The following is a 22,194-nucleotide window of genomic DNA, read 5'->3' on the forward strand; positions in this document are numbered from 1 at the left end:
TTTTCCCAGTGACATCCATTTTTCTGGAAAATACTCAGAAACTATTGACCTGCATTTGTAAGAAGTACAGGCCTGTTTATGCAATAGATTTCTGTAATAATTTGTATTTGGCTATATTTGACTGTGGACAGCTGGAAAGCAGACACAAGTGCAGATAATTTAAATGCTAAAGGAAATGGGGAATCTGTCTCTAATTAAGGGCTCTGGTATGAAATGGGCTTATGAGCTGCTAGTTTAAATCACCAGCCTCAGTTCAGTGCTGGCTCCATCACAAAAGAAGGGTGCAGTACAAGGTACAGGCAGCTCCCAAGTGAGGTAAATCTGCTCCTGCACAAGCGCTGCACACAGCTGCCTCAGCTCTGAGGACGGGCAAGGGCAGCTCCCAACAGCGCACTCATCATCCCACACAGAGCCTGCTGCCAGTGGGGCACTCTGAAATCCCCGCTCGGGCACAAGGGATTTCGCCGAGTTCTGCTGGGGAAGCACAGAGGCACAGACCGAGCTGGGGCAGCTGAGAGACAGAGAGCAATTGCAGGAACTGAGCTGTTCAGATGCTGAGCATCAGTGTGGCTCCCTTGGCTTCCCTGCGGTGATACGGCCATAATGCAGCAGCTGAGGATGTTATCCATTATCTGCAACTCCAGCTGTGCCTGCATGGCTCATCCAGCCAGATCTGAGGCAAGGCTTACACGGCATGAAGCATGCTGCTTAATATCATATCATATCATTTATCAACAAGAGACCCCTGGATAATTTCTGCATCACAATTCAGAGCTGAGTGAATATGGCAGAGCAAATAAACAAGATCAGAGTTATTAGGAGGGCTACTAAGTGATCCAAAGCCCACTGAGTGATCCACGTGCACATCAAAAAGTCATTGGAATTATTTGTTGAAATGACCCATGTTGTGCAATTTGTTCTGAGCACTGAACACTCCACATTCAAGCTGTTCTCATTCAAAGTCCACAGCTGCTGCAAGATGGGAGATAGTTTGCGAATTCCTATCTTTATAAACAGTTTACTCTTATTCAGCCACTTACTCACTTATACCTTTATTCAGCCACTCTTTTCCCCCTTCTCCTTAATTTACCCTAAAATTCATGGCAAACTTACAGCAAATATTTTTAAAAGAAATCTTCTAATTTCTCGTGAGCAAGTGTACAAAGGGAGGGAAAATCAAGGTTGGAAGCAGCATTTCTCACCAAGTGGAAGGATATGCACAGCAGACCAGTGACAACATACACCTGGCACTGTTAGTGAGGCACCCTTCTGAAAGCTGTCCCTCCATCCTGTCCTCTTTCCTGAGGCTGCTGCTGCTGCTGCCTGAGCAGCATTTACTGATCACAGCCTATGCATGCAGCCCCTGTGTCACTGCACAGCTCACAACTCCTGGCACGGCAGCACCTTTGAGCCATTGCCAGCCATCCTTGCCAAGGGCTGCAGGAGGCTGTCTATGGTCAGTCTGAGGACAGAGGGAGCAGGTCCCTTCCTAAGGGCACACATCAGCCCCAGCCCAGCCCCACACATTATCCTGGCCAGCTATCCTGCAGCACTGACAGAGTTTGGCTGCCCTCCACACAGATCTGGTGCTGCATCCTAAGTGGGGAAAGGGGAAAACACAATGCAAGAAGGAGGAGAAGCAGATATGGGGTTTAAATCTTTCTCATCTGCCAGCAGCCCCATCCCCTGCCCCCAAGCTCTTCCTGCACCTGGTCTGTGCCTGCCAGTGCACCCCACTGGCTCCAGCAGCAGCAGTTTTCACTCTCTGGGACCAGCTATCCCCCATCTCCTCCAGGGAGAGTGAGACTGGACAGAAGGTTCCAAAGGCTGGATTCAGTCCCCATGCACACCCTCAGTCAGACAATGTTACTTTACACTGAAAGCCAGAATAAACAGCTGAATGAAGCATAAATCAGAAAATGGGAGAAGGATCACCTAATATTCCAGCTCAACTTAGGAACCTGTCTACAAAGGCAAAACCAGTCTCACTTCAGTTCTAAGCAGAAGATGTAATTTGAGTTCTAGCCAAGGTCATCAGGAACTGCATATTTACTCTAAGAACCAACCCCTTCTTTGCCAGTAGCATTACAGCCAATTTCTCAAACAAATGATCTAAAGCAGAAGATCTGCACTGAATCTGAACATTAGCACACAACATAAACCTTGCTTGCCAGTTTCTGCTCTTGACCACTGGAATGCTGCTGCCACTACAAACACTGACTGTCCTTCAGGGAATGAGAAGCCTCTACGAATACTGCAAGAGAAATAAAATTTATATGGCAAATTCTGGTTCAGCGCTTCAGCTCTCATACTTCTGTTATCTAAACATTGCCAGCAGAGCCTCAGTAGAGCCACCTGAAGACAGCAAAACACAATTTGGAACCTGTCAAACATGAATTCCCTTTGTGTGAAGAAGAATCAGTCCCTTAAAAGGCAGTTCACTCTACAGGCCAAAATCTTCCTTTGCAACTGCTAAGCACACACAGGGGGAAAAAACTCCATTGATATCTCACACCCACTTTATTCCAAGTAAATAATTTTAAATAATTAATCACCATCACTATTAATTTACTTTCTTTTTTCCTTGGGATCCCAGGACTGTTGCTAATGGTGGTTATTTAAGGCCTCACGTCACAGAGGCCTATTTTCATGCAAGGCTGCAAAGGGCAGAACGAGAGGAAGGGCAAACAGTTCTGTGGGACTTAGCTGACCCAGCAACATCCAGGAACACTGACAAACATAAAAGGAGGATGTTGGAGGTGCTTCTCTGCTGTGGCTCCTCGGTGACTGAGGAAAACCAACAGAAAGAGACCCATCCCTGATGGCATCACTGGCTCCTAGGAAGGCAGCGTGCCCAGGGTCCTGCCACCCCATGCCAGAGGAAAATGTCTTGGACAGTAAGTTTGTCACTTGATGTGCACCTGAGGAAGAAGCATCAGAGATGAGAGGCAAACACTGCACTATCCTGACAGTGTGTGAACAGCAATTAGCAACTCTGTGGACAGAAACAGATTTTCTGGCAGGTCTCATTAATCTCTTTATGCAGATTTAATACTCATGAAAGAAACTCTGTGAGCGGCCAAGAACATGAAGTCTCCTTCACATGTGGTAAGTCAGCAAACACCTCTGATCAAAGACTGGGCAAAAAACCAGGGATACACTGCTCTGGGCTTCACTGGCTCACTGCTGGACTGTGACAGCTCCCTCGTGTTTCTGTTATCCTGTCTGAAAACAAGGGACAGGAATATTTCATACACCTTCCTAAACGCAGCTCTGCACAGCCTGCCAACAGCAGCTTGACTTACAACTTACCCAAAATGCACCTTCTAGAGTGGGAGATCAGCTCTTTAAATCATGCCCCACAAACAAACTTTTTGCTCACTGCTCTCCACTACAGAACCAGCACCAGAAGCCCTTCCCAAAGGCCAGCTCAAACCTTCCCCCTGCTGTCACACATGCCTTCACCCCCAAAGCTCCACAGCTTTTCTGAAGATTCCTTCCTGCCTGACACAGAAGGGTGAGATTCAGTCATTCCCTGGGGGGCTGGCTGGGACAGGACAGGAGTGGACAGCTGGGAAGGAGCCGCATTTCTGAGGTGCCTCTGGTTTACTCAGCAGTACCCAGGCCCCTTTGTGCCAATAGGAACACCTGGATTTAGAGCTGTTCTACTTCCAAGCACCTGCTGGTCCCTGCCTGCCTCCCACAGGGATGACCTGAGAACAGAACACAGCTGGGACAGCCATCTGCTAAAGCTGCAGCTGGGCACCCCAGAGTAAACTGAGCTCACCTGGCCCTTGCAGGGCTGCTGGGAAGAGCCTGAGCAGAGGATAAGCTGCCCCTCTGCTGGAATGAGCCCTCCAGAGACCAATGAGCTCTGCTGGCTAACACAGCTGTGCTTCACATCCCTGAGAGCACTCAGATCTGTACCTGCAGCACGTTCCCGTTCTGACCAGCACAGAGACTCCACCTTGCACTCAGATTTACACCCTGGCCATTCATCCTGCCTAACTTCCACAAATAACAGGAGCACTGATGCCAGGTCTTCACTGTATTTAACTGGCAGCCTCTGATATCTGAGTGAGTTTGTGTCTTGTGTTACAAAGCCCAGGTCTCACAAAACTGATTGCTGCAACTGCTATAAAAGAATGGTGTGTTTGGTTGCAGGGCTTTTTAAAGATTTCTTTTGTAAGTCAGTTGCTTTCTTAAAAAATGAAGCTTAACTCTTATTTCTTGCTTCCCATTGCTACTGCTCAACAGGCCACTGTCAGGATACACATCTGGCTACTTGGATTGCCTTCTTGCCCAAACACCACTCTGGCATAACCAAAATGGAAGGTCACAGAGATTGGTCAGAAATATCTGAAAAGCAACTCTCTACCATGTCAGGAGCAAGTTTAATTAGCCTGATGAATCTAAGAATCACACCCTTTTACCTCAGAGTGTAAGAACATCTTTCAATTACTGAGCAGACCTTTACAAAAAGAAAAGATAATTGAGTCACGTTTCATGATTTTATCCAATTACCTCGTTTTGTCTTCTATTCTTTTTGAAAGTCTTTACTGTTGTCATTGGGAGTGAATAGAAAAGTGCTATGAGTATATGCCTACAGACCAGATTTCAAGTTTTTTCTAAAAACTGCTGAAGCAGTACAGGGGCTGCCAGGACTGGGTGGCCTTGCTTGAGCAGAGGCTCATCTCCAGGGGTCCCTCACAATTTATGCCATTCCATGATTTTGTGAGTCCTCCTCAAGCTTAGCTTTACGAAGATATTTCAACCCAAACCTGCCAAGGTGGCAGCTGCTTTCATTGTGTATCTGCAGCACTGCCAAGACTTGGGCAAGGCATCTCAGCAATCAAGTCTCCAGAGAGTAAGATGAATTTTACAAATTACGTGCTTAAGATGTGGGGATTTAAAAGTCTGCCTACCGTGTTTAGCCAGTCTCTGCCTGGAATGGGGTTGGAAAAGGTGACATTAGATGAGTCCTTCTTGGCTGGATAGTAAACACAACCATCTGGTGTAAGTCTACATTACTGCTTTACAGTACTTCATTACTGGATAGTACAGGAGAGCAGAGACTGAAGCTGATAAGAGATCAGAATGAGCAAGGAAACCTTGACTGAAGTTTTAATGAGCCACAATCTTTTAAACCCCAGGATGAACTTTTGCCATGGAAACAGTGACAGGCTCAGCTCTCTGTTCCCCACTGTGCCTCATATCAGTGTTGCTCAGTGCCAACCTCCTGTACGAAACAGGCAGGGCACTGAAAAATTCAGCTCAGAGTATCCTGAGTACAAATTCAGCATGGCTACTCATTAGAAATGCTGCTCTGGGCATAAACCCAGGCAAACACTCTCCTGTTTGTAAGGAAGGCCTGCCAATAGTAGCAGAAGTAATAATTACCACATGAGAACCAACACCCTCCCACAACATAACAGAATAAATTAATTAGAAATGTGGTAATACACGTATTTCTAGAGAATCATAGAATGGTTTGGGTTGGAAGGGACCTTGAAGGTCATCTGTTTCCAGCCCCACTGCAATGGGCAGGGATCCTTCCACTAGACCAGGCTGACATTTTGCACATTGTTTGCTATCCTTGTAGAAAAAGCAAAAAAAGGTAGGACAGTCACCGTGGAACATTCCAGTCTGAAAAATGAATTTCTTTTTCCTTCTAAATACAAAGTATCCATACCCCCTAGGCAAGCCAGTTATAGGGGCTGGCACAAACGGAGTTAAAAACAATAGTAAGATTTCCTGTACAAAAGTCTCCTAAAGTAGCTAAAATTTCTTATTTCAAGACACTTGAGAAATCCCTTGTGTTTTGCTTCAAAACTCATATGACATAGACCCTTAATTTTAGTGTGCAATTTGACTTAGAGAGTCAGAGCCTTAATGGTCTGGTTGTAGCACCCACCCTGCCTCAGTGAGAAGGGCACAAGTGATCCAAGTGCACAGACAGCTGCCAAAATCAGCAATGCCAAATCTTATAGCTCTATCTCCACACACCCAAGGGAGAGTGTTAAAATTACTCTACTGGAGATATTTTCTAGTCCCACTTTACAGCTCCATCTCTTATTAGCTGTTAATAACACACTTCAACATTACAAGCTGTCTACACACTCTGATCTAGCTTTGTATTCTAATGTTTCAAATTTAAACCCATGGAAACCTGAGCTTATTTTATGATTATTCCTCAGATATTCAGGCCTTAATGAACGCAAGTAAATGCACTGAGAACTTTCAGTCTCACAGGGGTGACAAAACTGACAGGAGGTAAAGCTCACCAGAAATTGAAATAAGAGTCTTCCTTGTTTACAAATAATCTCAAGAGCCTCCAAAATTCCTCCTGAGCCCCAGGGAAACCATGAGAGCAACACCCTGCAATCACAACTCTCTGTCCTGGCTGCTCAGAGACCACCTTCAGAAATTCAACTAACTCAGAAGAGAAAAGCAAAGATTTTGGGTAAAAAACCTCCAAAACTTGTTTGTCTTTTTCTCCCTGTTGTGCCATTTTGAAACGTTGGCTCCCATAAATATTCCACCCATTCTGCATTTACACAGCGACCTAATTGTTCATTCTGCCAGCCTGCATGCAAGTGAAACAGACATCCAGACAATAAAATGAGAACATTTCCTCCAGAGACCTCTTAATGAGCAGTAATGAGCCTGTGGGTAGAGCTGCTCAGCACTTTCTTCTCCCACTTGCCTGCCTCTAAGTTTAAAAGCACATTCTAGAATGGTCAGAACAAGGATTCCTATGGAACATAAATCAATCAGGACCAGCAGCTCAGGTTTCTGAGACAGACTTGGAAATTTGGCTTTCATATCTTGCACACCCTGGCTTTGAAAATAGGTTTTAATCCCTGACAATACCTGTCCCTGCATGATGGTGCCATTTAACTTCTTTGTTACCTCCTGGGAAGGGCCTTTGGAGATATTTCTTCAATATTTAACCATTTCCACTCTCTTTCTGAGGACCAAACTAAGTCAGAACAACTGATTTCTTCTGCCCTTGATTCCCCCACCCTCTGACAGAATCACAGAATCCTTAAGGTTTGAAAAGACCTCTCAGATAATCAAATCCAGCCATCAAGCACCACCATTTCCACCACCACAAAACCATGTCCTCAAGTGCCATATCCATACATTTTTTGACACTTTCAGGGATGGTGACTCAACATGACTATCTGTTCCAATGTTTTAAAACCCTTTCAGCGAAAAAAATCTTTCCTAGTATCTAATCTAAGCCTCTCCTAAGGCACTACTTTGCTTTTTATGCCATGTCCTAAGAACATGTGGAAAAAAGTCCCAAAAATTCTTCCTAAGTGGTTCTGATATTGCTCTGGCTGTTTATAAATAAACTCCTAAAAAAACATTTCTCAAGATCCATCTGCCTTCTGGTTTACCTAAAAATCCCTGCAGTCTGTGAAGCACCACAGTGATTTATGCTGCAGTCTATTCCCCTAAAGGACTCCACATGAGGGTTTCTCTCTCCATTCATCCTTTCCTTCAGCATCTATTCCAAGTGCTACTTAAAATTCATTCAGCCTTCTCAGGTGCTTATCTCATTCTCAGCCATCCCCAGCTGTTTAATGAAAAACCAGACTCTAATTAATCCTTCTGACTCTGACATCTGTGCTTTAACCTAAAGCTTTTGGCCTGCTATCCATAAGGATAACTTCTACACTCCTGTGGCTGTCTCTGAATTTACAGGTTTTCTTGGAAGTCTATGGAATCACATGGCTGCAGATGCTGCAAACTGTGGGAATTATTTAGAGACAGGAACAAAAGAAAAAGTGGGAATGTCACAACCTGGCAGATTACAGGGAAATGGCCATCTTCTGTGTTCTCATTATCTGCACTCATTCAGATTGCAGGATGCCTTGTATCTCCATTTAAAAGAAAACAAAATGTACATTTGCTTTCCAATCAGTATCTGAAAATATCCAAGAGATGCAATAATGCTAAAAAAATCTAGGTTAACATTAAAGACTGTAAAGAAAGACTGGTTACCTAAACATGGATTGGGCACTTAATCTTTGGAGAAGTTACTCTGAACAAACCTGGGTTGTCCATACAAGACACCAAAGTATTCCAATGGCTTTGAAGATACTAGTTACATACTTAAATATAAGGCCCTTGATTAACTATTCCACATGTTGGTAGTAGTATTTAGAAGCTCCCATATCAAGTCCTACTGCAGGAATGTAAGGATGAAAAAACCTCATGCTATTAAAAGCATTATTTGCTCAGGGGCATATATAGCTTTCCCATTTCACAGAGCTAATAATGGAAAATCAGACAGCTGGCTGTCTCTGTTTGGTACTGCTGGCAGACTCTTGGATACAGTGGTCTGAAGAAGGCACCAGGAGGTGGGAGAGGGGGGAGGAATGAAAAGGAACAGTCTTCCTGCCACAGCTTGCCAAGAAAATAAAAATGTGTGAGTCAATGTGTTAATGAATATCCCCACAGATGAGCAAGCACTGGTGATTTTGGTAAGGCGAAGATTTTGCAATTAAAATGTCATCCACAATGGAGATAACGATGATTATCATCAAAATCCCAGACAAGAAACTTCCACATGCATGTGTAAAGTAATGCCTCCTATTCCTCTCCAATCCTACAACAAATACACAGCAGAATTGAAATTTGAGGCTATTTCAATCACAAATCCAAATGGTTTCTTTTAAACCTGGTATCATCTATCTCTACTTTACTACAACTATTAATAAAACATTTATTTTCAAGAAAAAGCATCAAACCATGATTTCATGAGATCTCATTTATAATTTCCCATTTCATCTCCACATCAATTTGCCCTTTAAATTACTGTAAGATGGAGAGTTCTGTGGGTTCTCTGGGAGGTTCTTCCTAACACCTGGCACTCGCTTTCACTATGAGGTACCATCCCTAAGTGTATCTCAGAAAACTCTCCCTCTTCTCCGCAGTCTTTCCTCTCCCAGACTAAATAACTTTTCCTCCAAGTTGCCGTTTCCCTAACCCATTGCAACAGCACCTGACCTTTCTCTTTGGAGCCAAAGGTGCATTTTGAGACACCTCTAGACCCACCAGTCCTTTCCTTAGGCTGAGGGCTCCTGGATCTCCTTCCTGCTCACTGCTCTTTCTCGAGGTTAAGAGAGTACAAGCCCCTGATTTCAGTGGGGTCAAAGCATGGCTGTAATAGCAACAAACTGTTCCAGTCACAGCAGGACTTTTTTCCAACTCCAGGTATTTCTGCTCATCAGCTAAGAAACACAAAAACAAACCAGAAATTCTGGAATTTTTCTTTCCTGGCTTTGCCTTTGGCCTGGTGGTAGCACTGAGCCAGTCCCCTCCATCCCCAGAGCTTTGCTTCCTTTTCTGTTCAAACAAGGACAAAAATAGATGTTCCACACGAAGAGAAAATAAGGCAAAATTTATAAATGTAAAGATTTTTAAAGAAACTTTGTATTAGAGGAGGGAAAAAACTGATTACCACCAAATAGGGCTTCAAGCAACCTCCATGTCCAGAAGAGTTTATCACAGTCTTGCCTCCTAAGAAGTACTTCCCAAAAATATTATCCCCTTGCTGTTGGCACAGGTGTTCAGAGACTCTTGTAGATGACTTTGGACTTCTCATCAATTCAACCATCTGAGCTAAATTTAAATACCAGGAATGAAAAAAGGACCTCTCTATGAAGTGTTTAAAATCTGGTGACTAATTGACTTGACAGGGAAATATCTTCCCATCACTTGACTTGTATAGAAAGGACAAGATAAGCACAAAGGGTTTTCCTTCAAGAACATATTTTATGGGTGGTTTCTACCTTTCTTTTGCAATTACCAAAAAATAATGTAACTACCTAGGAACAGAATATGTCATTTTTACATGGAGACACACTGAAGAGGAACTTTCATGAAACATTTTCATGAGTGTAAGCAACAGGCATAGTACTGTACATTTGTTTGATCAAAGATGAAGGAAGCTTTTATCAAAGTAAATTATTGCTTCAATTCCAGATTTTTATTCCTAATAGTCTAAGTCAGTTGGATTCAGAGATGTCTTCAGGACTGAATCCAGGAAAGATTATTAGCTGCCTATAAAATGCAGGGGACACTGGAAAGCAAATTTAAACCCACTCAAAATCCATGGGAACCTAATAAACAGCAGTGATATTTAACTGGCATTTCCAAGCTGAGAGGCAGAATCATTGCATTTGTTAGTCTTTAGTCTCATTCCTTCACCATGGTTTAGTGCAAGACACTGGATGCAGCAAAAACTTGTCAAATATCACAGAGATCAAAAAGGTGAATTAATTTACTGAAAGGAAAACACTCCCATTCAGTGGTGGAAGTCCAAACTTCCACACAGGCCATGGACACACAGCTCGTGCATAAAATATTCCCTAAAAATCATCAGCTGGTCTGAAACTCTCTGAATGCTGGGAAACATCTGTTTGGAGTACTATATCCCTGTTATTGATGATATAAGTGTGCATAGGTTAGGCAGACAAGCAGACATGGCACTAGAAAGGAACACTGCTGCAAACAGCATCTGACTGCAGATTTAATTAGGAGCTCAGAGAAATTATTATTGTATGACATTTGCAAGAGCTGCTGAAGATAAATTCATAAAATTGGCTTCTCCTAAACAGCCCAGATCCAGTGACTTTAGAAACAGATAACAATCCACATCCTCGAACTCTTTGTGTTTCCTAGTTAAAATTCTTATGCCATTGATCAAAAATCAGCACCGCCTCTTGAACATTTTATGTTCACTGACTCATCCCTCTCCACAGGTGTAGACAAGGGTTCAGAATATGGAAACAACCTCTGTAAGTGACATAACCTTGGTGATTTTCCCAGAGTCTTAAGAATGGCTGTAGGCGCATCACAGCTACTGCTACTGCACTGCCTCTTTCTTAGGAGGGACTTAGAGCAGCTAGACTTGGAAAGAAAATAATATACAAAATACAAAATAATCCTCTGCCTACAAAGATGGAGCCAAGCTGAGTAGGATGGTGGGGGAATGAACTGGAAACATCAAAGATGTGGGATTGCAGTCCCACAGCAACACTCAGGGCTAGAGGGTGGGAGAGGTCACCTTGGCCCCAGGAGCACCTTTATGCAACATTTCAATCCCAACTGCAACCCTAACACAGGCTTTGACAGAAAAGTTATGCTTTGAATGCAAAGTGGGAAAAGGTGTTTCACACAGGAGGGAAGGACTGTGAGTTCCAGTATTAACTGAAGAGAGACATCTGAAAACTGAAAAGTTTTAGACAAAAAAAGAAACTGGGACAGTGAACACGCATCCTCTTACACTGGAAAATTTCTGCCACAGTACATCTGTTGTCAGTTCTCCTGTATTACAGTAATTGAAGTTAGGGTAGGACATTCAAACCCAAATGAGAATAGAGCAGAATATTTCACAAGTGGAAACTGTACTACCTTTCAGAAGGACGGTGGAGCCACAACCAACACCCCAAAGGCCCCAAGCAGCAGCTCTGTTCTGTCCCTCAGCCCAGCCTCTTGTGCCCTGCAGCTGCTGCTGCTGCAGTGCCCCTGTGTGCCCTGTGCCCTCCATGGCTCGTTCCTGTCAATGCTGCTCACCTGTGCTGCACAGCTGGAGCCAGTCAGGGATGACTGGGCACAGCCCCACCCCAATCACCACACACTCTGTGCCTACAACACCTGCAGGGTCTCATTTCCTGCTGAAAACAGACAAGGAACTTCATCTCTGCGTTTTAAAAAGCTATGTTTAGAAGTTATTTTATTTTAAAGTTAGGTACTCCTAAATTAAAATTGTGACTCTTCCATCCTAAGGTGCTAAATCAATAGGAAAATGGTGCCATCTCTGCAATAACTGCTGCCAACAATTATTTTTTAAAGGCACTAATTCTGGTTTTAGAACCTCACAGAAAATTGCTTCCACATCCCTGGTATGAAAACTTTGCCCTGCTCAACATCATCACCATAAATTATCTGGTAAGGGTAAATCCTTTAGAAGCCATGAATGGTGCTGCAGGACCAATTCACTAAACCTGCCATAAGACACTTGAGAGATAATGGAGATGTCAGGCCTCATCAATATCAACATACTTCAAGTAAGGACAAGAGGAGAGGGGAAGAATGGCAATGAATAATCCCCTTATGTGACACTAGATAACACTCAGCTTAGAAACAGATTCATCAGTCACAAATATGAATGTCTTTGAATTTCATCAAAAGTATAAGTAACCTTAACTCCTAAAAAAGCTTCTTTCCATAGGAGTGATGACAGAGTTGTAGTTTTTTTTTTTTCATTTTAACTTTCAAGATATAACCTTTCTTTCCCCACTCTAACTTAACACACAGGAGATAAAATAATTACTTTGGGCAGCACACAGAAAACATGAGTCAATTATTTAAAAAAAATTAAAATGTTTCTTCCTGACCAGGCAGAGGAAGCAAAGCCTCAAAGGAGGCTTCTGCCAATTTTCAGTGCTCTGAACTTGTACCCTGTGTTATTCTCAGTTACTGGGTGTGTATCTCCCCCTAATCAATGCACATGCACATACATTCCACAATGCTCTCTCATCCAAGGTCTTGCATCACAGTAACTGTCCACTCACTTTGAAAACTGACATTAATCACAATCTTGTTTCCTTGCTCTCTTTTTTCCCATTTCCCACCCCCCTCCACTCCTCCTTGAGCTATCCACCCCTCACAAAGCAGCATCTCTCTCTCTCCATCTGCTTCCTCAACCCTCTCCTCATTCCATCCTTCCCTCTTGCTGGAGCACTCCATGGTCTCTCCAGTGTGGCTCCACAGTCTCCTCCAAGCATCACTAACACTCTTTCCCTTTTCTGTTCAAAAATAGTAACTACAGTCAGCTTCCTACTCCAGACCTAGCTAGAGGGGAGGGTGTCAAACCAACACACCTGAGTTAAATAATCCTGTCCTGCAAACTGCAAAGCCCTCTGAAAGGCTGTGTTTCACCCTGCTCCTCTTCATTTCATCCCAAATGCCATGGCCCAACTGATCTTTCCTTGATGGGATGTTCTGGCCGTTTCATTCCACTTCTGCAATCACTTAGCCATCTACATACCCCAGCACTTTCAGATTCCCTGTCTTCAGCTCCACTGCCCTGGGTAACTCCCTGGTTTTGCCTGGCAGCTGGTGCCATCCCCTGCCAGTTCTGCGTGGTGTTTTGATCTCATCCCACAAGCATTTCTGTGCCTTCCCCTACTCAAGCACTCTCTGCCTGCAATCAGCTCTTGAAGCTCATTGTTATTATTATTACTCCATTTCCCTCTTGCTTGTCTTCTGTATTCTACTCTGTCAAAGACTGTCATCTCTTCCACACACTCAACTACAGACCCTTCCAATGCCTGAAAGAGAGGAAAAATATTACATTCAAATACCATCAAACATCCATTTCCAAGCCAGTGCCTTTCTTTTTAAAACACCTGGCTTTCTACCATGCATTTAATTGCCCTGCTTTGCTTCCTTTCACAATCCTTCACCTGCCAGTACTCACATTATACATTTCTTTGTGCTTAATCATTTCCTGCTCATCCTTGGCTCATATTTTCTCTCTTGTGTCTTTCAGTGAACATGGCAGGTTACTACCAGATCTTGTTCTGCCTGAGAACAACCTACCTCATTCCAGAGGATAAACAAAGAACATGGCAATTAAAATTCAGGAAGACAAAATCAGAGAGATAGCACTGACATTTTTTTCCCACTCGCTCTTCCCCACTCTCATCAGCGCTTGACATTTGGAAAATTTCAACCAACTCTAATAAACAACACAAATTTGTCCCAGTTTCCTAAGAAAGCAAAGCTTGTATGATCACACCCTGCCAAGCAGTTCCATCCTAACCCCTTCTGTAGGTCGGTATCAAACAAATAATGCAAAGGCAGTGAGACTCAGAGGTGATCTGTGCTGGAACCAAGAGCAACCCAAACCAGCATCTCACGGACTGTGGGATGCAGCAGGAGCAGGCCTGGCCAGCAGAGCAGTGTGGGGCACCCATCACCACAGCCCTGCCTTAGCTCCCTGCTGACACTGAAAGCATCTGAGGGGTTCAGCTTTCATTATCTCACCTGACACCAAACCATTGCCTGCTGCACCTTTCCCAGATCCCCCTCCAGGATCACATTATTAGGAACACAACTCTGATGCACTAGTTTCTATAACACTGATGAAGCATTTTTCTTTTTGCCTACCGCAACCAGAAAAGGAAAAATCTGCTCTCTACCTTTTTTGAATTATACTGGGGTTTGCAGTCACCAGTTGGGTTTTGGATCCAACGTCCTTGCTGTATTCACTGGATAGAGGAGGAAGGTTGCACCTGCACACAAAGACAGCCAAGATTTTAGATGACATGCAGGACTGATAGGCTTCAGAAAATGCAAAAATGATGAATTACTGGACCAAGCTACAATTGCTCCCTACTGTACCACACCTAGAAGCATTTTTGTACCAGATTGTGAGGAAATAGAGACATAAAACCTTTTGCAGAGATGAAATCTGTGTAGCTGCTAAGGAAAACATGCACGCACTTGACATTTCTGAGAGGCTGAAAGGCTGTGGAAGAGCCTGTAACTACCTATAGAAGAACTTTTTTTAAAAATCCCAACTCCTTAAAAGTTCTGGTTTTTCACACTGTTTTGTCTTGTTTACCAGTATCAGGCTTCAGATTGATATTACCACTCTGTGGTATTGCAGGCATTATCTAAAACTGGCACTTTTAACATTGCACTCTGGGGTACCATCATCTTATAGAATTTACTGAGAAAACACAGAATTAAAAAATCAGCTGGTTTTTTAGACACGTGTATCTCAGCTCTGCTCACAATCTTGTTCTGGTGGGCAGGGTGATGATGGAATAAAGCCAAAGCAATTGAGCAAATTTACTTTGGGAAGCAGAGAATCAAGATTCAATAAACCAGAAGTAGAGGGAAACATCCACACAGTGAACAGTCCTAAAATCTCCTTTGTAAAGACCTAGGAGAAGGAGGAAGGTGCAGGAGATAAAAATGAAGATACATTCAAACAGTATCCAAGCTTGTGCACTGCCCCAAAAATTAGTCAGGAGAAATCTACTCAATACATAAAAATTGCACTAAAAACTGGTTTCCAAACATTGTTAATTTCAGATTTCTCCTTTAAAACAAAGGCATAAAGAGTATTTGGAATGCTTAAAAGGCAAAAATGAAATCATGATTCTCAAAGACAAGCAGAATTTGGATTTTTTTTTCAGAGAAACGCTTTTAGGTGTTTTAAGTGTTGTTGGGGTTTTCTCTGCAGTTTTTGTTAAGTCAGAAGAAACCCAACAAACCAACCCCAAACCAGGCAACCAACAACAAAACAACCCCAACCAAAACCACAGTGGTGTTCTATCAGCCTCTATCTGCATGTAAATACCAGCTCTCAAACCCTTCAATTCTCATCATCAAGCAATGTCAAGGAAAGGGACAGCCATGTCCTAACTACGTGAAACATAATGAATTAAATCACATTCACCGAGAAACACAGAATTTCCAGGAACATTTTCTCATTTTCATGACTGTAAGACTTGTTACAGTCATGAAAATATATACAACTTGTTAAGATGTGCACAATGTATTGAGATTTCAGCCAGGAAACAGCTTCTAGTTCACTGTACCACAAAATAAGAGAAGGTAGAGAAATTCAAAAGAAGACAGAAAAAGTAATCAAAATAAGAGGTTTCAGAAACCGCAGTCATTGATGAGAAGGGGAATGGGAAAGGGAAAGGCCAGAAGCTTAGGGAAATTTTAATTCTCAAACATAAATTATAAAATCTTAGCAAGAAAAAGTAAAATAAAAGTCAAACAAATATTTGTGAAGGAAGATTTATAGCTGATTTGCCTAGCGTAGAGAGGCGGCACAATACCTCTGGCAGATCACAATTTAATGCTCCTCGCTTTGAATAAACACAAGTTCATAGGGCACGCTTTTAAAAACCATTTTTGGTTCGAGTTGATTTAAAAGCACTATGAAGGACTAAGAGCTCACCCCAGCTTTTATCATCTCAGCATCTAGATCATGACAATTCATTCATAAGCCAGTCACAGATGTGTTATTCCAACACTTCATCTGTAAGTCTGATTCCCCCCTTACAGTGCAGGAAACATTAGGCAATGGGCTGAGTATCCACAGGAAACTGCAGGAAATCTGTTACCTGACCTTCCCAATTATTTTCTTGGGTTGGTCAGCAGAGTGCTGAGTGTTCTGCAGGTGAGGAACACACTGAAGCACAAAACTCATACTAAGAAATTTTATTTTTATTTCTCTTACTGTTATATCTGGTACTGAGAAGTAACCAGATATAACAGTAAGAGAAATAAACTTACTGAGAAGTAAGTACATGAAAAATAGAGTTAAAGACATGGCTTAGGACTACTAACCAACACTTTTCTCTTAAAATAAGCATTAGCAGGTAGGGAGTGGGGGAAAACTGTTTTTTTCTTAGAAATAAGAAATAGAAACTTGAAAATCAGAAGAAGAGCCCATTACAACCACAATACCTAAACATGGAGAGCACATGCACCTCTCTCATTGCATAGGCAGCTTGCTATGCCTCAGGGGCTGAAAACTGCTGCTCTTTTCATCCCTGTGTTGGAACAACTGTGTTGGTAGAAGGTGCTCAGCGACCAGATGAGTCTAAACTCATTAAATAACCTTAGCAATTACAACATATGACTGCAGCCATCTTCTCTCACAGGAAAAAGCTTATGGAAATATACATAAGTGAAATAAAAATTCACATGAAATGAATTAACAAACAAGGGCAAAACCTGGCAGGACATTTCACACTGCAGAAACGCTTTGAAGACATTGCACAAATTTCTTTTAAAAAAATAAGAAGTGTTATGGAAGTCACTATTGTGCTCTTTCTCTCTCAGTTCTCAGATTATAGAAATGAGATTTAGAAAAGATCAAGTAAATTTTCCATAAAAATGATTTCATATCACTCATACAGCAGAGCCTGCAGGCAGCAAATGGGATTCTAGCAGGATTCTCCCCATCACTTATTTCTAAATCAAAGCATATAATGGTTGCTTTACCCTCCCTGCAGAGGAGGGTTTTATGATCAAGCTAAAATAGCTGCTGTTTTTTTGGCTTTTTTTTTAAAAAAAACTTCTGTTGTTTCTGTAACTGGTTGCTCCTATAGCATTTTAATTTCTAGAAAACACAGAATGCAAGAACCTGCATACACACTGCAGCCTCTGGTATTTAGTCCATGGAACACCTCAGGAGTTCTGCAGTAATGGCACTCAGAGTGCTGCTCCCCCCTGTGCTTTACATCTTCTCTTCCCTAAGTGCTCCAAGTGTATGTTTGCCTTGAATTTGTTCTGTTTCTTTGCATTAACAGGCATTTAATAATGAAGGCATTTTTGGTCTTTGCAAACCAGAAATTACAGGAATGGTTTAGAGCAAATTTGTATAGTTTTATAATAAGCCATCAGGATGCAATAAGGAGACTTGCTCTAGTGGATGCTCATTATGCATCCATCAGAAACCCAAAGAAACTCCAGTTCTCATCTCTTTTGGAGCATTCCTCCAGTTCCTCCCCCACGACATTTCTCTTGTTCATGTTTATCAGGGAGGAACTAATTTCTGTCTTTCTTCCTTAAGGATCACAGACCTAGAAAGTGCCAAATTTAATCACGAAAGCAGTAGCTGGTTCAACATCCCTCCTGACAGATTCTTGTAAATTGAGGAAGGCTGGAGGGAAAGGAAATGTGAAGAATCACAAAAACCTCAAGGGAAGAACTTTGGCCTTTCCTCAGACAGCCACAGTTCAGTCTTGAGGGAAGGAAAACAAAGGAAGATTTTGGCTTGCAGCAGCTCAAGCCCTGCCCCCTAAACCAGCCCCTACTCATTCTGAGTTCCATGGGTTGCACAGATGGCATTTAGTTTCAGAGCACAGAGCAGGATGAAGCAGCCTGGCCACCAGTGCATAAATGATGAGCAGAGCAGCTCCTCAGCACCTCCCTGAGACCCTGCACAAGCCCTCACAACGTCACTGAGCAGCACCCTGTCCCCTCACCCCACATCCCCCTGCAGAACCAAGCCCAAACTCCTTTTTTGCCTCTCCTCACACTTTGACCCAAATTGCTTGTGTGAAGCATCCTGCAAAGGCAGGGCACCAAGGCAATGACCAGGGGTTAGTGCCAAGGGCACAGCTCTGGCAAGGCTGAGGCTGAGCAGTGGAAGGGGGATAATGTGCCACGGAGGTGTCTGTCTTACCGCATGACAAAGTCTGCTTGATCTATTTGTTTGCCGCAGCCGCTCTTCTTCAGGATCCCGCCGTTCCCCACCACGGAGCACTTCTTCAGTGGCAGCTGGAAGGGAGTAGCCTAGCAACACAAAACAAGACCAGTTTTACACAGGAGAAAAACATCTTTGTAGCAGCCACACCTGGAGAGCCCAGGGAGGTGTTAGGGCTCAACGTGACAAAGAAAAAGGGAGAATTAGGAGTGAAGGGAAGAAAAAGCACAGAAATGATCTGGTAAGTACATGTAGAACCAGTCTGGTCCCCACTCCCCAAACCAGGATGCAACAAACGTGATACAGAAGATTATTTTCTGCAAAACCAAAACTGCCTGGTCCTGAGGCAGAGCTGGCCAAAATCAGGCAGCTCACAAACCTTCCAGGCAAGCTGCAAGGACACAGGGGAAACAAGACAACCAGGAAAACACGACAGACAACCCATGAGAGTGATCCTCCTGAGCTGATATACAAAAGACACCTCTGAGGAAGAAAGGAAGGAAGGAACAGGGAATGCTGTGATGACAGAAGTGTACTGGGAATCTGGAGTCACCCTGGCTCTCTCCATGGCTGTGTTGCTGGGACAGGTCAATCCAGAGCCTTAGGCAAAGATATTTGGAGCTTGACAGCAGCTCCTCAAACAGCCAGTTGCCCAGACACATTACAAATTAGTATCAGCATAAATTAAAATTAGAAAGGGACCATTTTAGCTGAGGAGCTCTTGTAGCTGCTGAACAGGGCATGACAGTGCAAAGTCAAATGGTCATGGGATCCCGTGCACCAAACACAGTAAGATATTAGATGTGCATAGTCCTCATTCCAGAGGATCTCAGACTATGGATGGGACATGTTCCTGTCAGCCAGAAGCCTCCTGTGAGCTTGGGGCAGCCATGTAAGCAGCACACAGCATTCAGAGCAGCCCAGCACATAAAAAAAAAAAGGTGGTGAAGAGACAGGTGAATTTAAAGCAGTATGATTTAGTTACAGATTGTGATTTGTCGACAATACAAGAGTTAATCTTCTCCTCAAGCAAAAACAATTGTGCGGGGATTTTTATTTATCAGACCTGCCAAAGCCTGACTCTGCAGCAGAGACAGGAGTTCGTGCACAGGCCTCAGAGAGCGAGGCTGCAGCAGCACAGAGCAGCTCTCTCTGGGTGGCCTCACTGGCACGGACAGAGCAGCATCTGCCAGTGCTCATAGCTTCACCAGGCACTGCCACACAGAGCAAACACGGTCCAGAAAGCAGGGCCAGGATTACAGCACAGACTCTGCGTTGGTTACAACTTATTCCTGCTGCCTTATTTCTCTTCTTCCTAGATTTACTTGCTTCGTCTACCTTTCTCTGCAAACTAGACTCTGTTCAGCTTGCATAAAGTAACAACTTGCTTTTTAATGAAAAAACTAACTCTGGCTTAAGATATGCTTAAGCAGAAAAGTAAATTTTAGTGTCCTGAGAGCCAGTCATGATAGCACAGCACAGAAATACTGGATATGCAGCTGCTTTCTTGTCCTGCATCTGCCTTCTCAAGAAGATTTTTTAACTTAACAGTTACTGAAGCATACTTTGAGATTCAAAGACATCTCATCTCTGAGATGACCCTGATCAAATGAGAGCTCACATTCTCTGTAAAGGCACGGGGGTGGGAAGCAGAGGAAATGCAGACTAGATGTGTGCTATAAATAACAGTACCTTTCCTAAGGATACATCAAAGCTCCCTTCAAGACAGCTGGTTACACAAAGGCTGTGCCAAACCACAAAGGCAGCAGACATTAACTCTTGCTTTTAAGGGTAGTGGGTGCTGGCACAAATTCTGTGCCTTTAGACCCCCCCACAAAACACACATTTAGCAGTTGTTAAATACTTCCAAATTTGGTGAGTTGCTAACAGCCTTTAATAGTGCTTGAAGTGACTTGCTGTCCTTCAAGGGAGGCTTATTTCCTGTTCTGCTCAGAGATGATAATACCAGTTCTCATTCGCATACATACTTTGCTTTCCAGAAGCTGATGAAGTTTTGAAACTCTTGTCCCCTTTTTTTATCCTGAGCACAGCCTTGCTACCTGGTGTGTACAGAAAATTCCCACACCAAGGTGAGGTAGTTCTCTTTTTTATTGTAGTTTGTGCAAAGTAGGGAGCTTGGTGGGAACCCACACTTGGTGTAAATAGGCACAATTTCTACATTTTAACAAACAATGGCATCGACACACATTGGTTCCAGATTACACTCATTTTTCATTAACCAAACCCTAATTTACTATCTATATCTCTTGCTTATCATTCTAATTCTTCTTCCCCCCATTTACTGCTGCTTAGTCCAGTTGACTTCACTCCTAGTGGCTCTTGTCCAAGCAGCCTATTCATTTCAGAGTAGCACTCCCTTTCCCTTAAAACAAAGGATTAGCCAAGCCTATAAATTTCCACAAGTTTCACAATGCAACTACTCAATCACCCCTGCCAAAGGTATAGCTACTGATTAACGACAAAATAATTCCCAAGTTTGGATCACATCCTGGATCACATCTTGGACTAGGTATCACTTCAGCGAGTCTGAGGCAAAGGAAGAAGCTCAGGGCTGACAGGGTGATGTGAAGGAGCCAAAGGAAAGCACAAAGGGCAGATTGTATCCTCATGGTGGATGTCCCTCTGCCTGACCTGTGAAGATCCACTTGCTGTATGCACAGGGAGGAAAACCAGGCTGGACACAGCTCTGGTGAAAGCCACCATGCCCACAGACACCTGTGCCTCCCCCAGCACAGAGCTGAAGATCTGGGACATGGCACAGACATCGGAGCCCCCACACCCCCCTTTAAAATGATCAGCGGCCTCTCTTCCACAAGGCCACCCTTTAATCTTGCTCCAGGCATTAGCAAAGGCACGGCTCCAGTGCCATTACCAGCATGCAGGGGTGCAAAGCCCAAAGGCTCAGCTGCCTCTGCCCCTGGTGGCATTTCAGGTGCTCTGGGCTCAGAGAACAGCAATTCCTTAGGAGGACCAGGGAGAAGCCTGCATTTGGTATCTGTCTTGCTTCAGACATTCAGCTCACAGATCTGTGTTATTGCTGAGACTGCAGGGACATTCCAGGAGCCCTTTGGCCAAACAAACACAAAACTCTCTGCTCACACAAAACTGATACAAGTCCTAGACTTAAGTGTTGCCCATAAGCAACTATGAAATATATGGCTTTTTTTCCTCTCTCCACAAAACCTTCCAATGCTTTCCTTCTTTACCTTCCACATCACAACACTTTGCTAGGCAAATTATCAGTTCATAGGTGGCAGTGTGTAAATTCTCACAATAAAGGGATGCAGCTGCCATTTATGCTAAATGATCACAAAAACCTCAGCTGTTTTCCTCCTCAAAATTCTAAGCAAGCCTAACAAATGCAGGCTTTAGGCAGCAGAGTTGTAACAAAAGCATCTCCACTAATATTAGCTTCCTGAAACTGTTATTTTCATTGTCAACACATGTTCTTTGCTTCATTCATAAAATTTTTATGAATGGCCACAGTCTAGTGGGTGGACTGGAAAAAAACAGCCTCAGTTTATTTAGCATGATAGAGAAAATGCACCAGAAACCCATAAACTTATCCCCATTATTAAACAATAATTACCACAGAATTTACAAATACTTTTAAATAGTAACCCCTTGCATATTGGATACAAGCAGGAGGAATTCCCTTGTGAACATAAGTCAAGCACTTTATTAAATGAATTGCATGAGGAATTTTTTAAAAAGGTGTCTGCCAACAAAACCAGAGCCAGGAAGGCCCCATTGTCTCATTTTCCCCTTTTTAAACAATGAAACTCTACTGGCAATCAGTGAAGGCATTCTAGTTCATACTCACGTACACAAAAGAAGAACCCGCACATCCCCCTGCAAATTCAATGACAAATAAGCACACGGAGTAATGGATTAAAGACTCCCAATTG

General features: G+C 43.2%; 1 protein-coding gene across 1 annotated transcript in view; it reads right to left on the reverse strand.

Moving 5' to 3' along the window:
* Positions 1–22,194, reverse strand: part of ST8SIA1 (ST8 alpha-N-acetyl-neuraminide alpha-2,8-sialyltransferase 1) — a 100,742-nt gene that overhangs the window by 23,347 nt on the left and 55,201 nt on the right. The window contains exons 3-4 of the mRNA XM_066550839.1: positions 18,245–18,354; positions 14,226–14,318 (exon numbers count right to left, since the gene is read on the reverse strand). Coding sequence (XP_066406936.1) covers positions 14,226–14,318; positions 18,245–18,354 — 203 coding nt within the window. The remainder of the gene's footprint in view (positions 1–14,225; positions 14,319–18,244; positions 18,355–22,194) is intronic.

This window comes from Molothrus aeneus, chromosome 5 (genome assembly GCF_037042795.1).
Source record: "Molothrus aeneus isolate 106 chromosome 5, BPBGC_Maene_1.0, whole genome shotgun sequence".
In the NCBI taxonomy this organism is placed as follows: Eukaryota; Metazoa; Chordata; class Aves; order Passeriformes; family Icteridae; genus Molothrus; species Molothrus aeneus.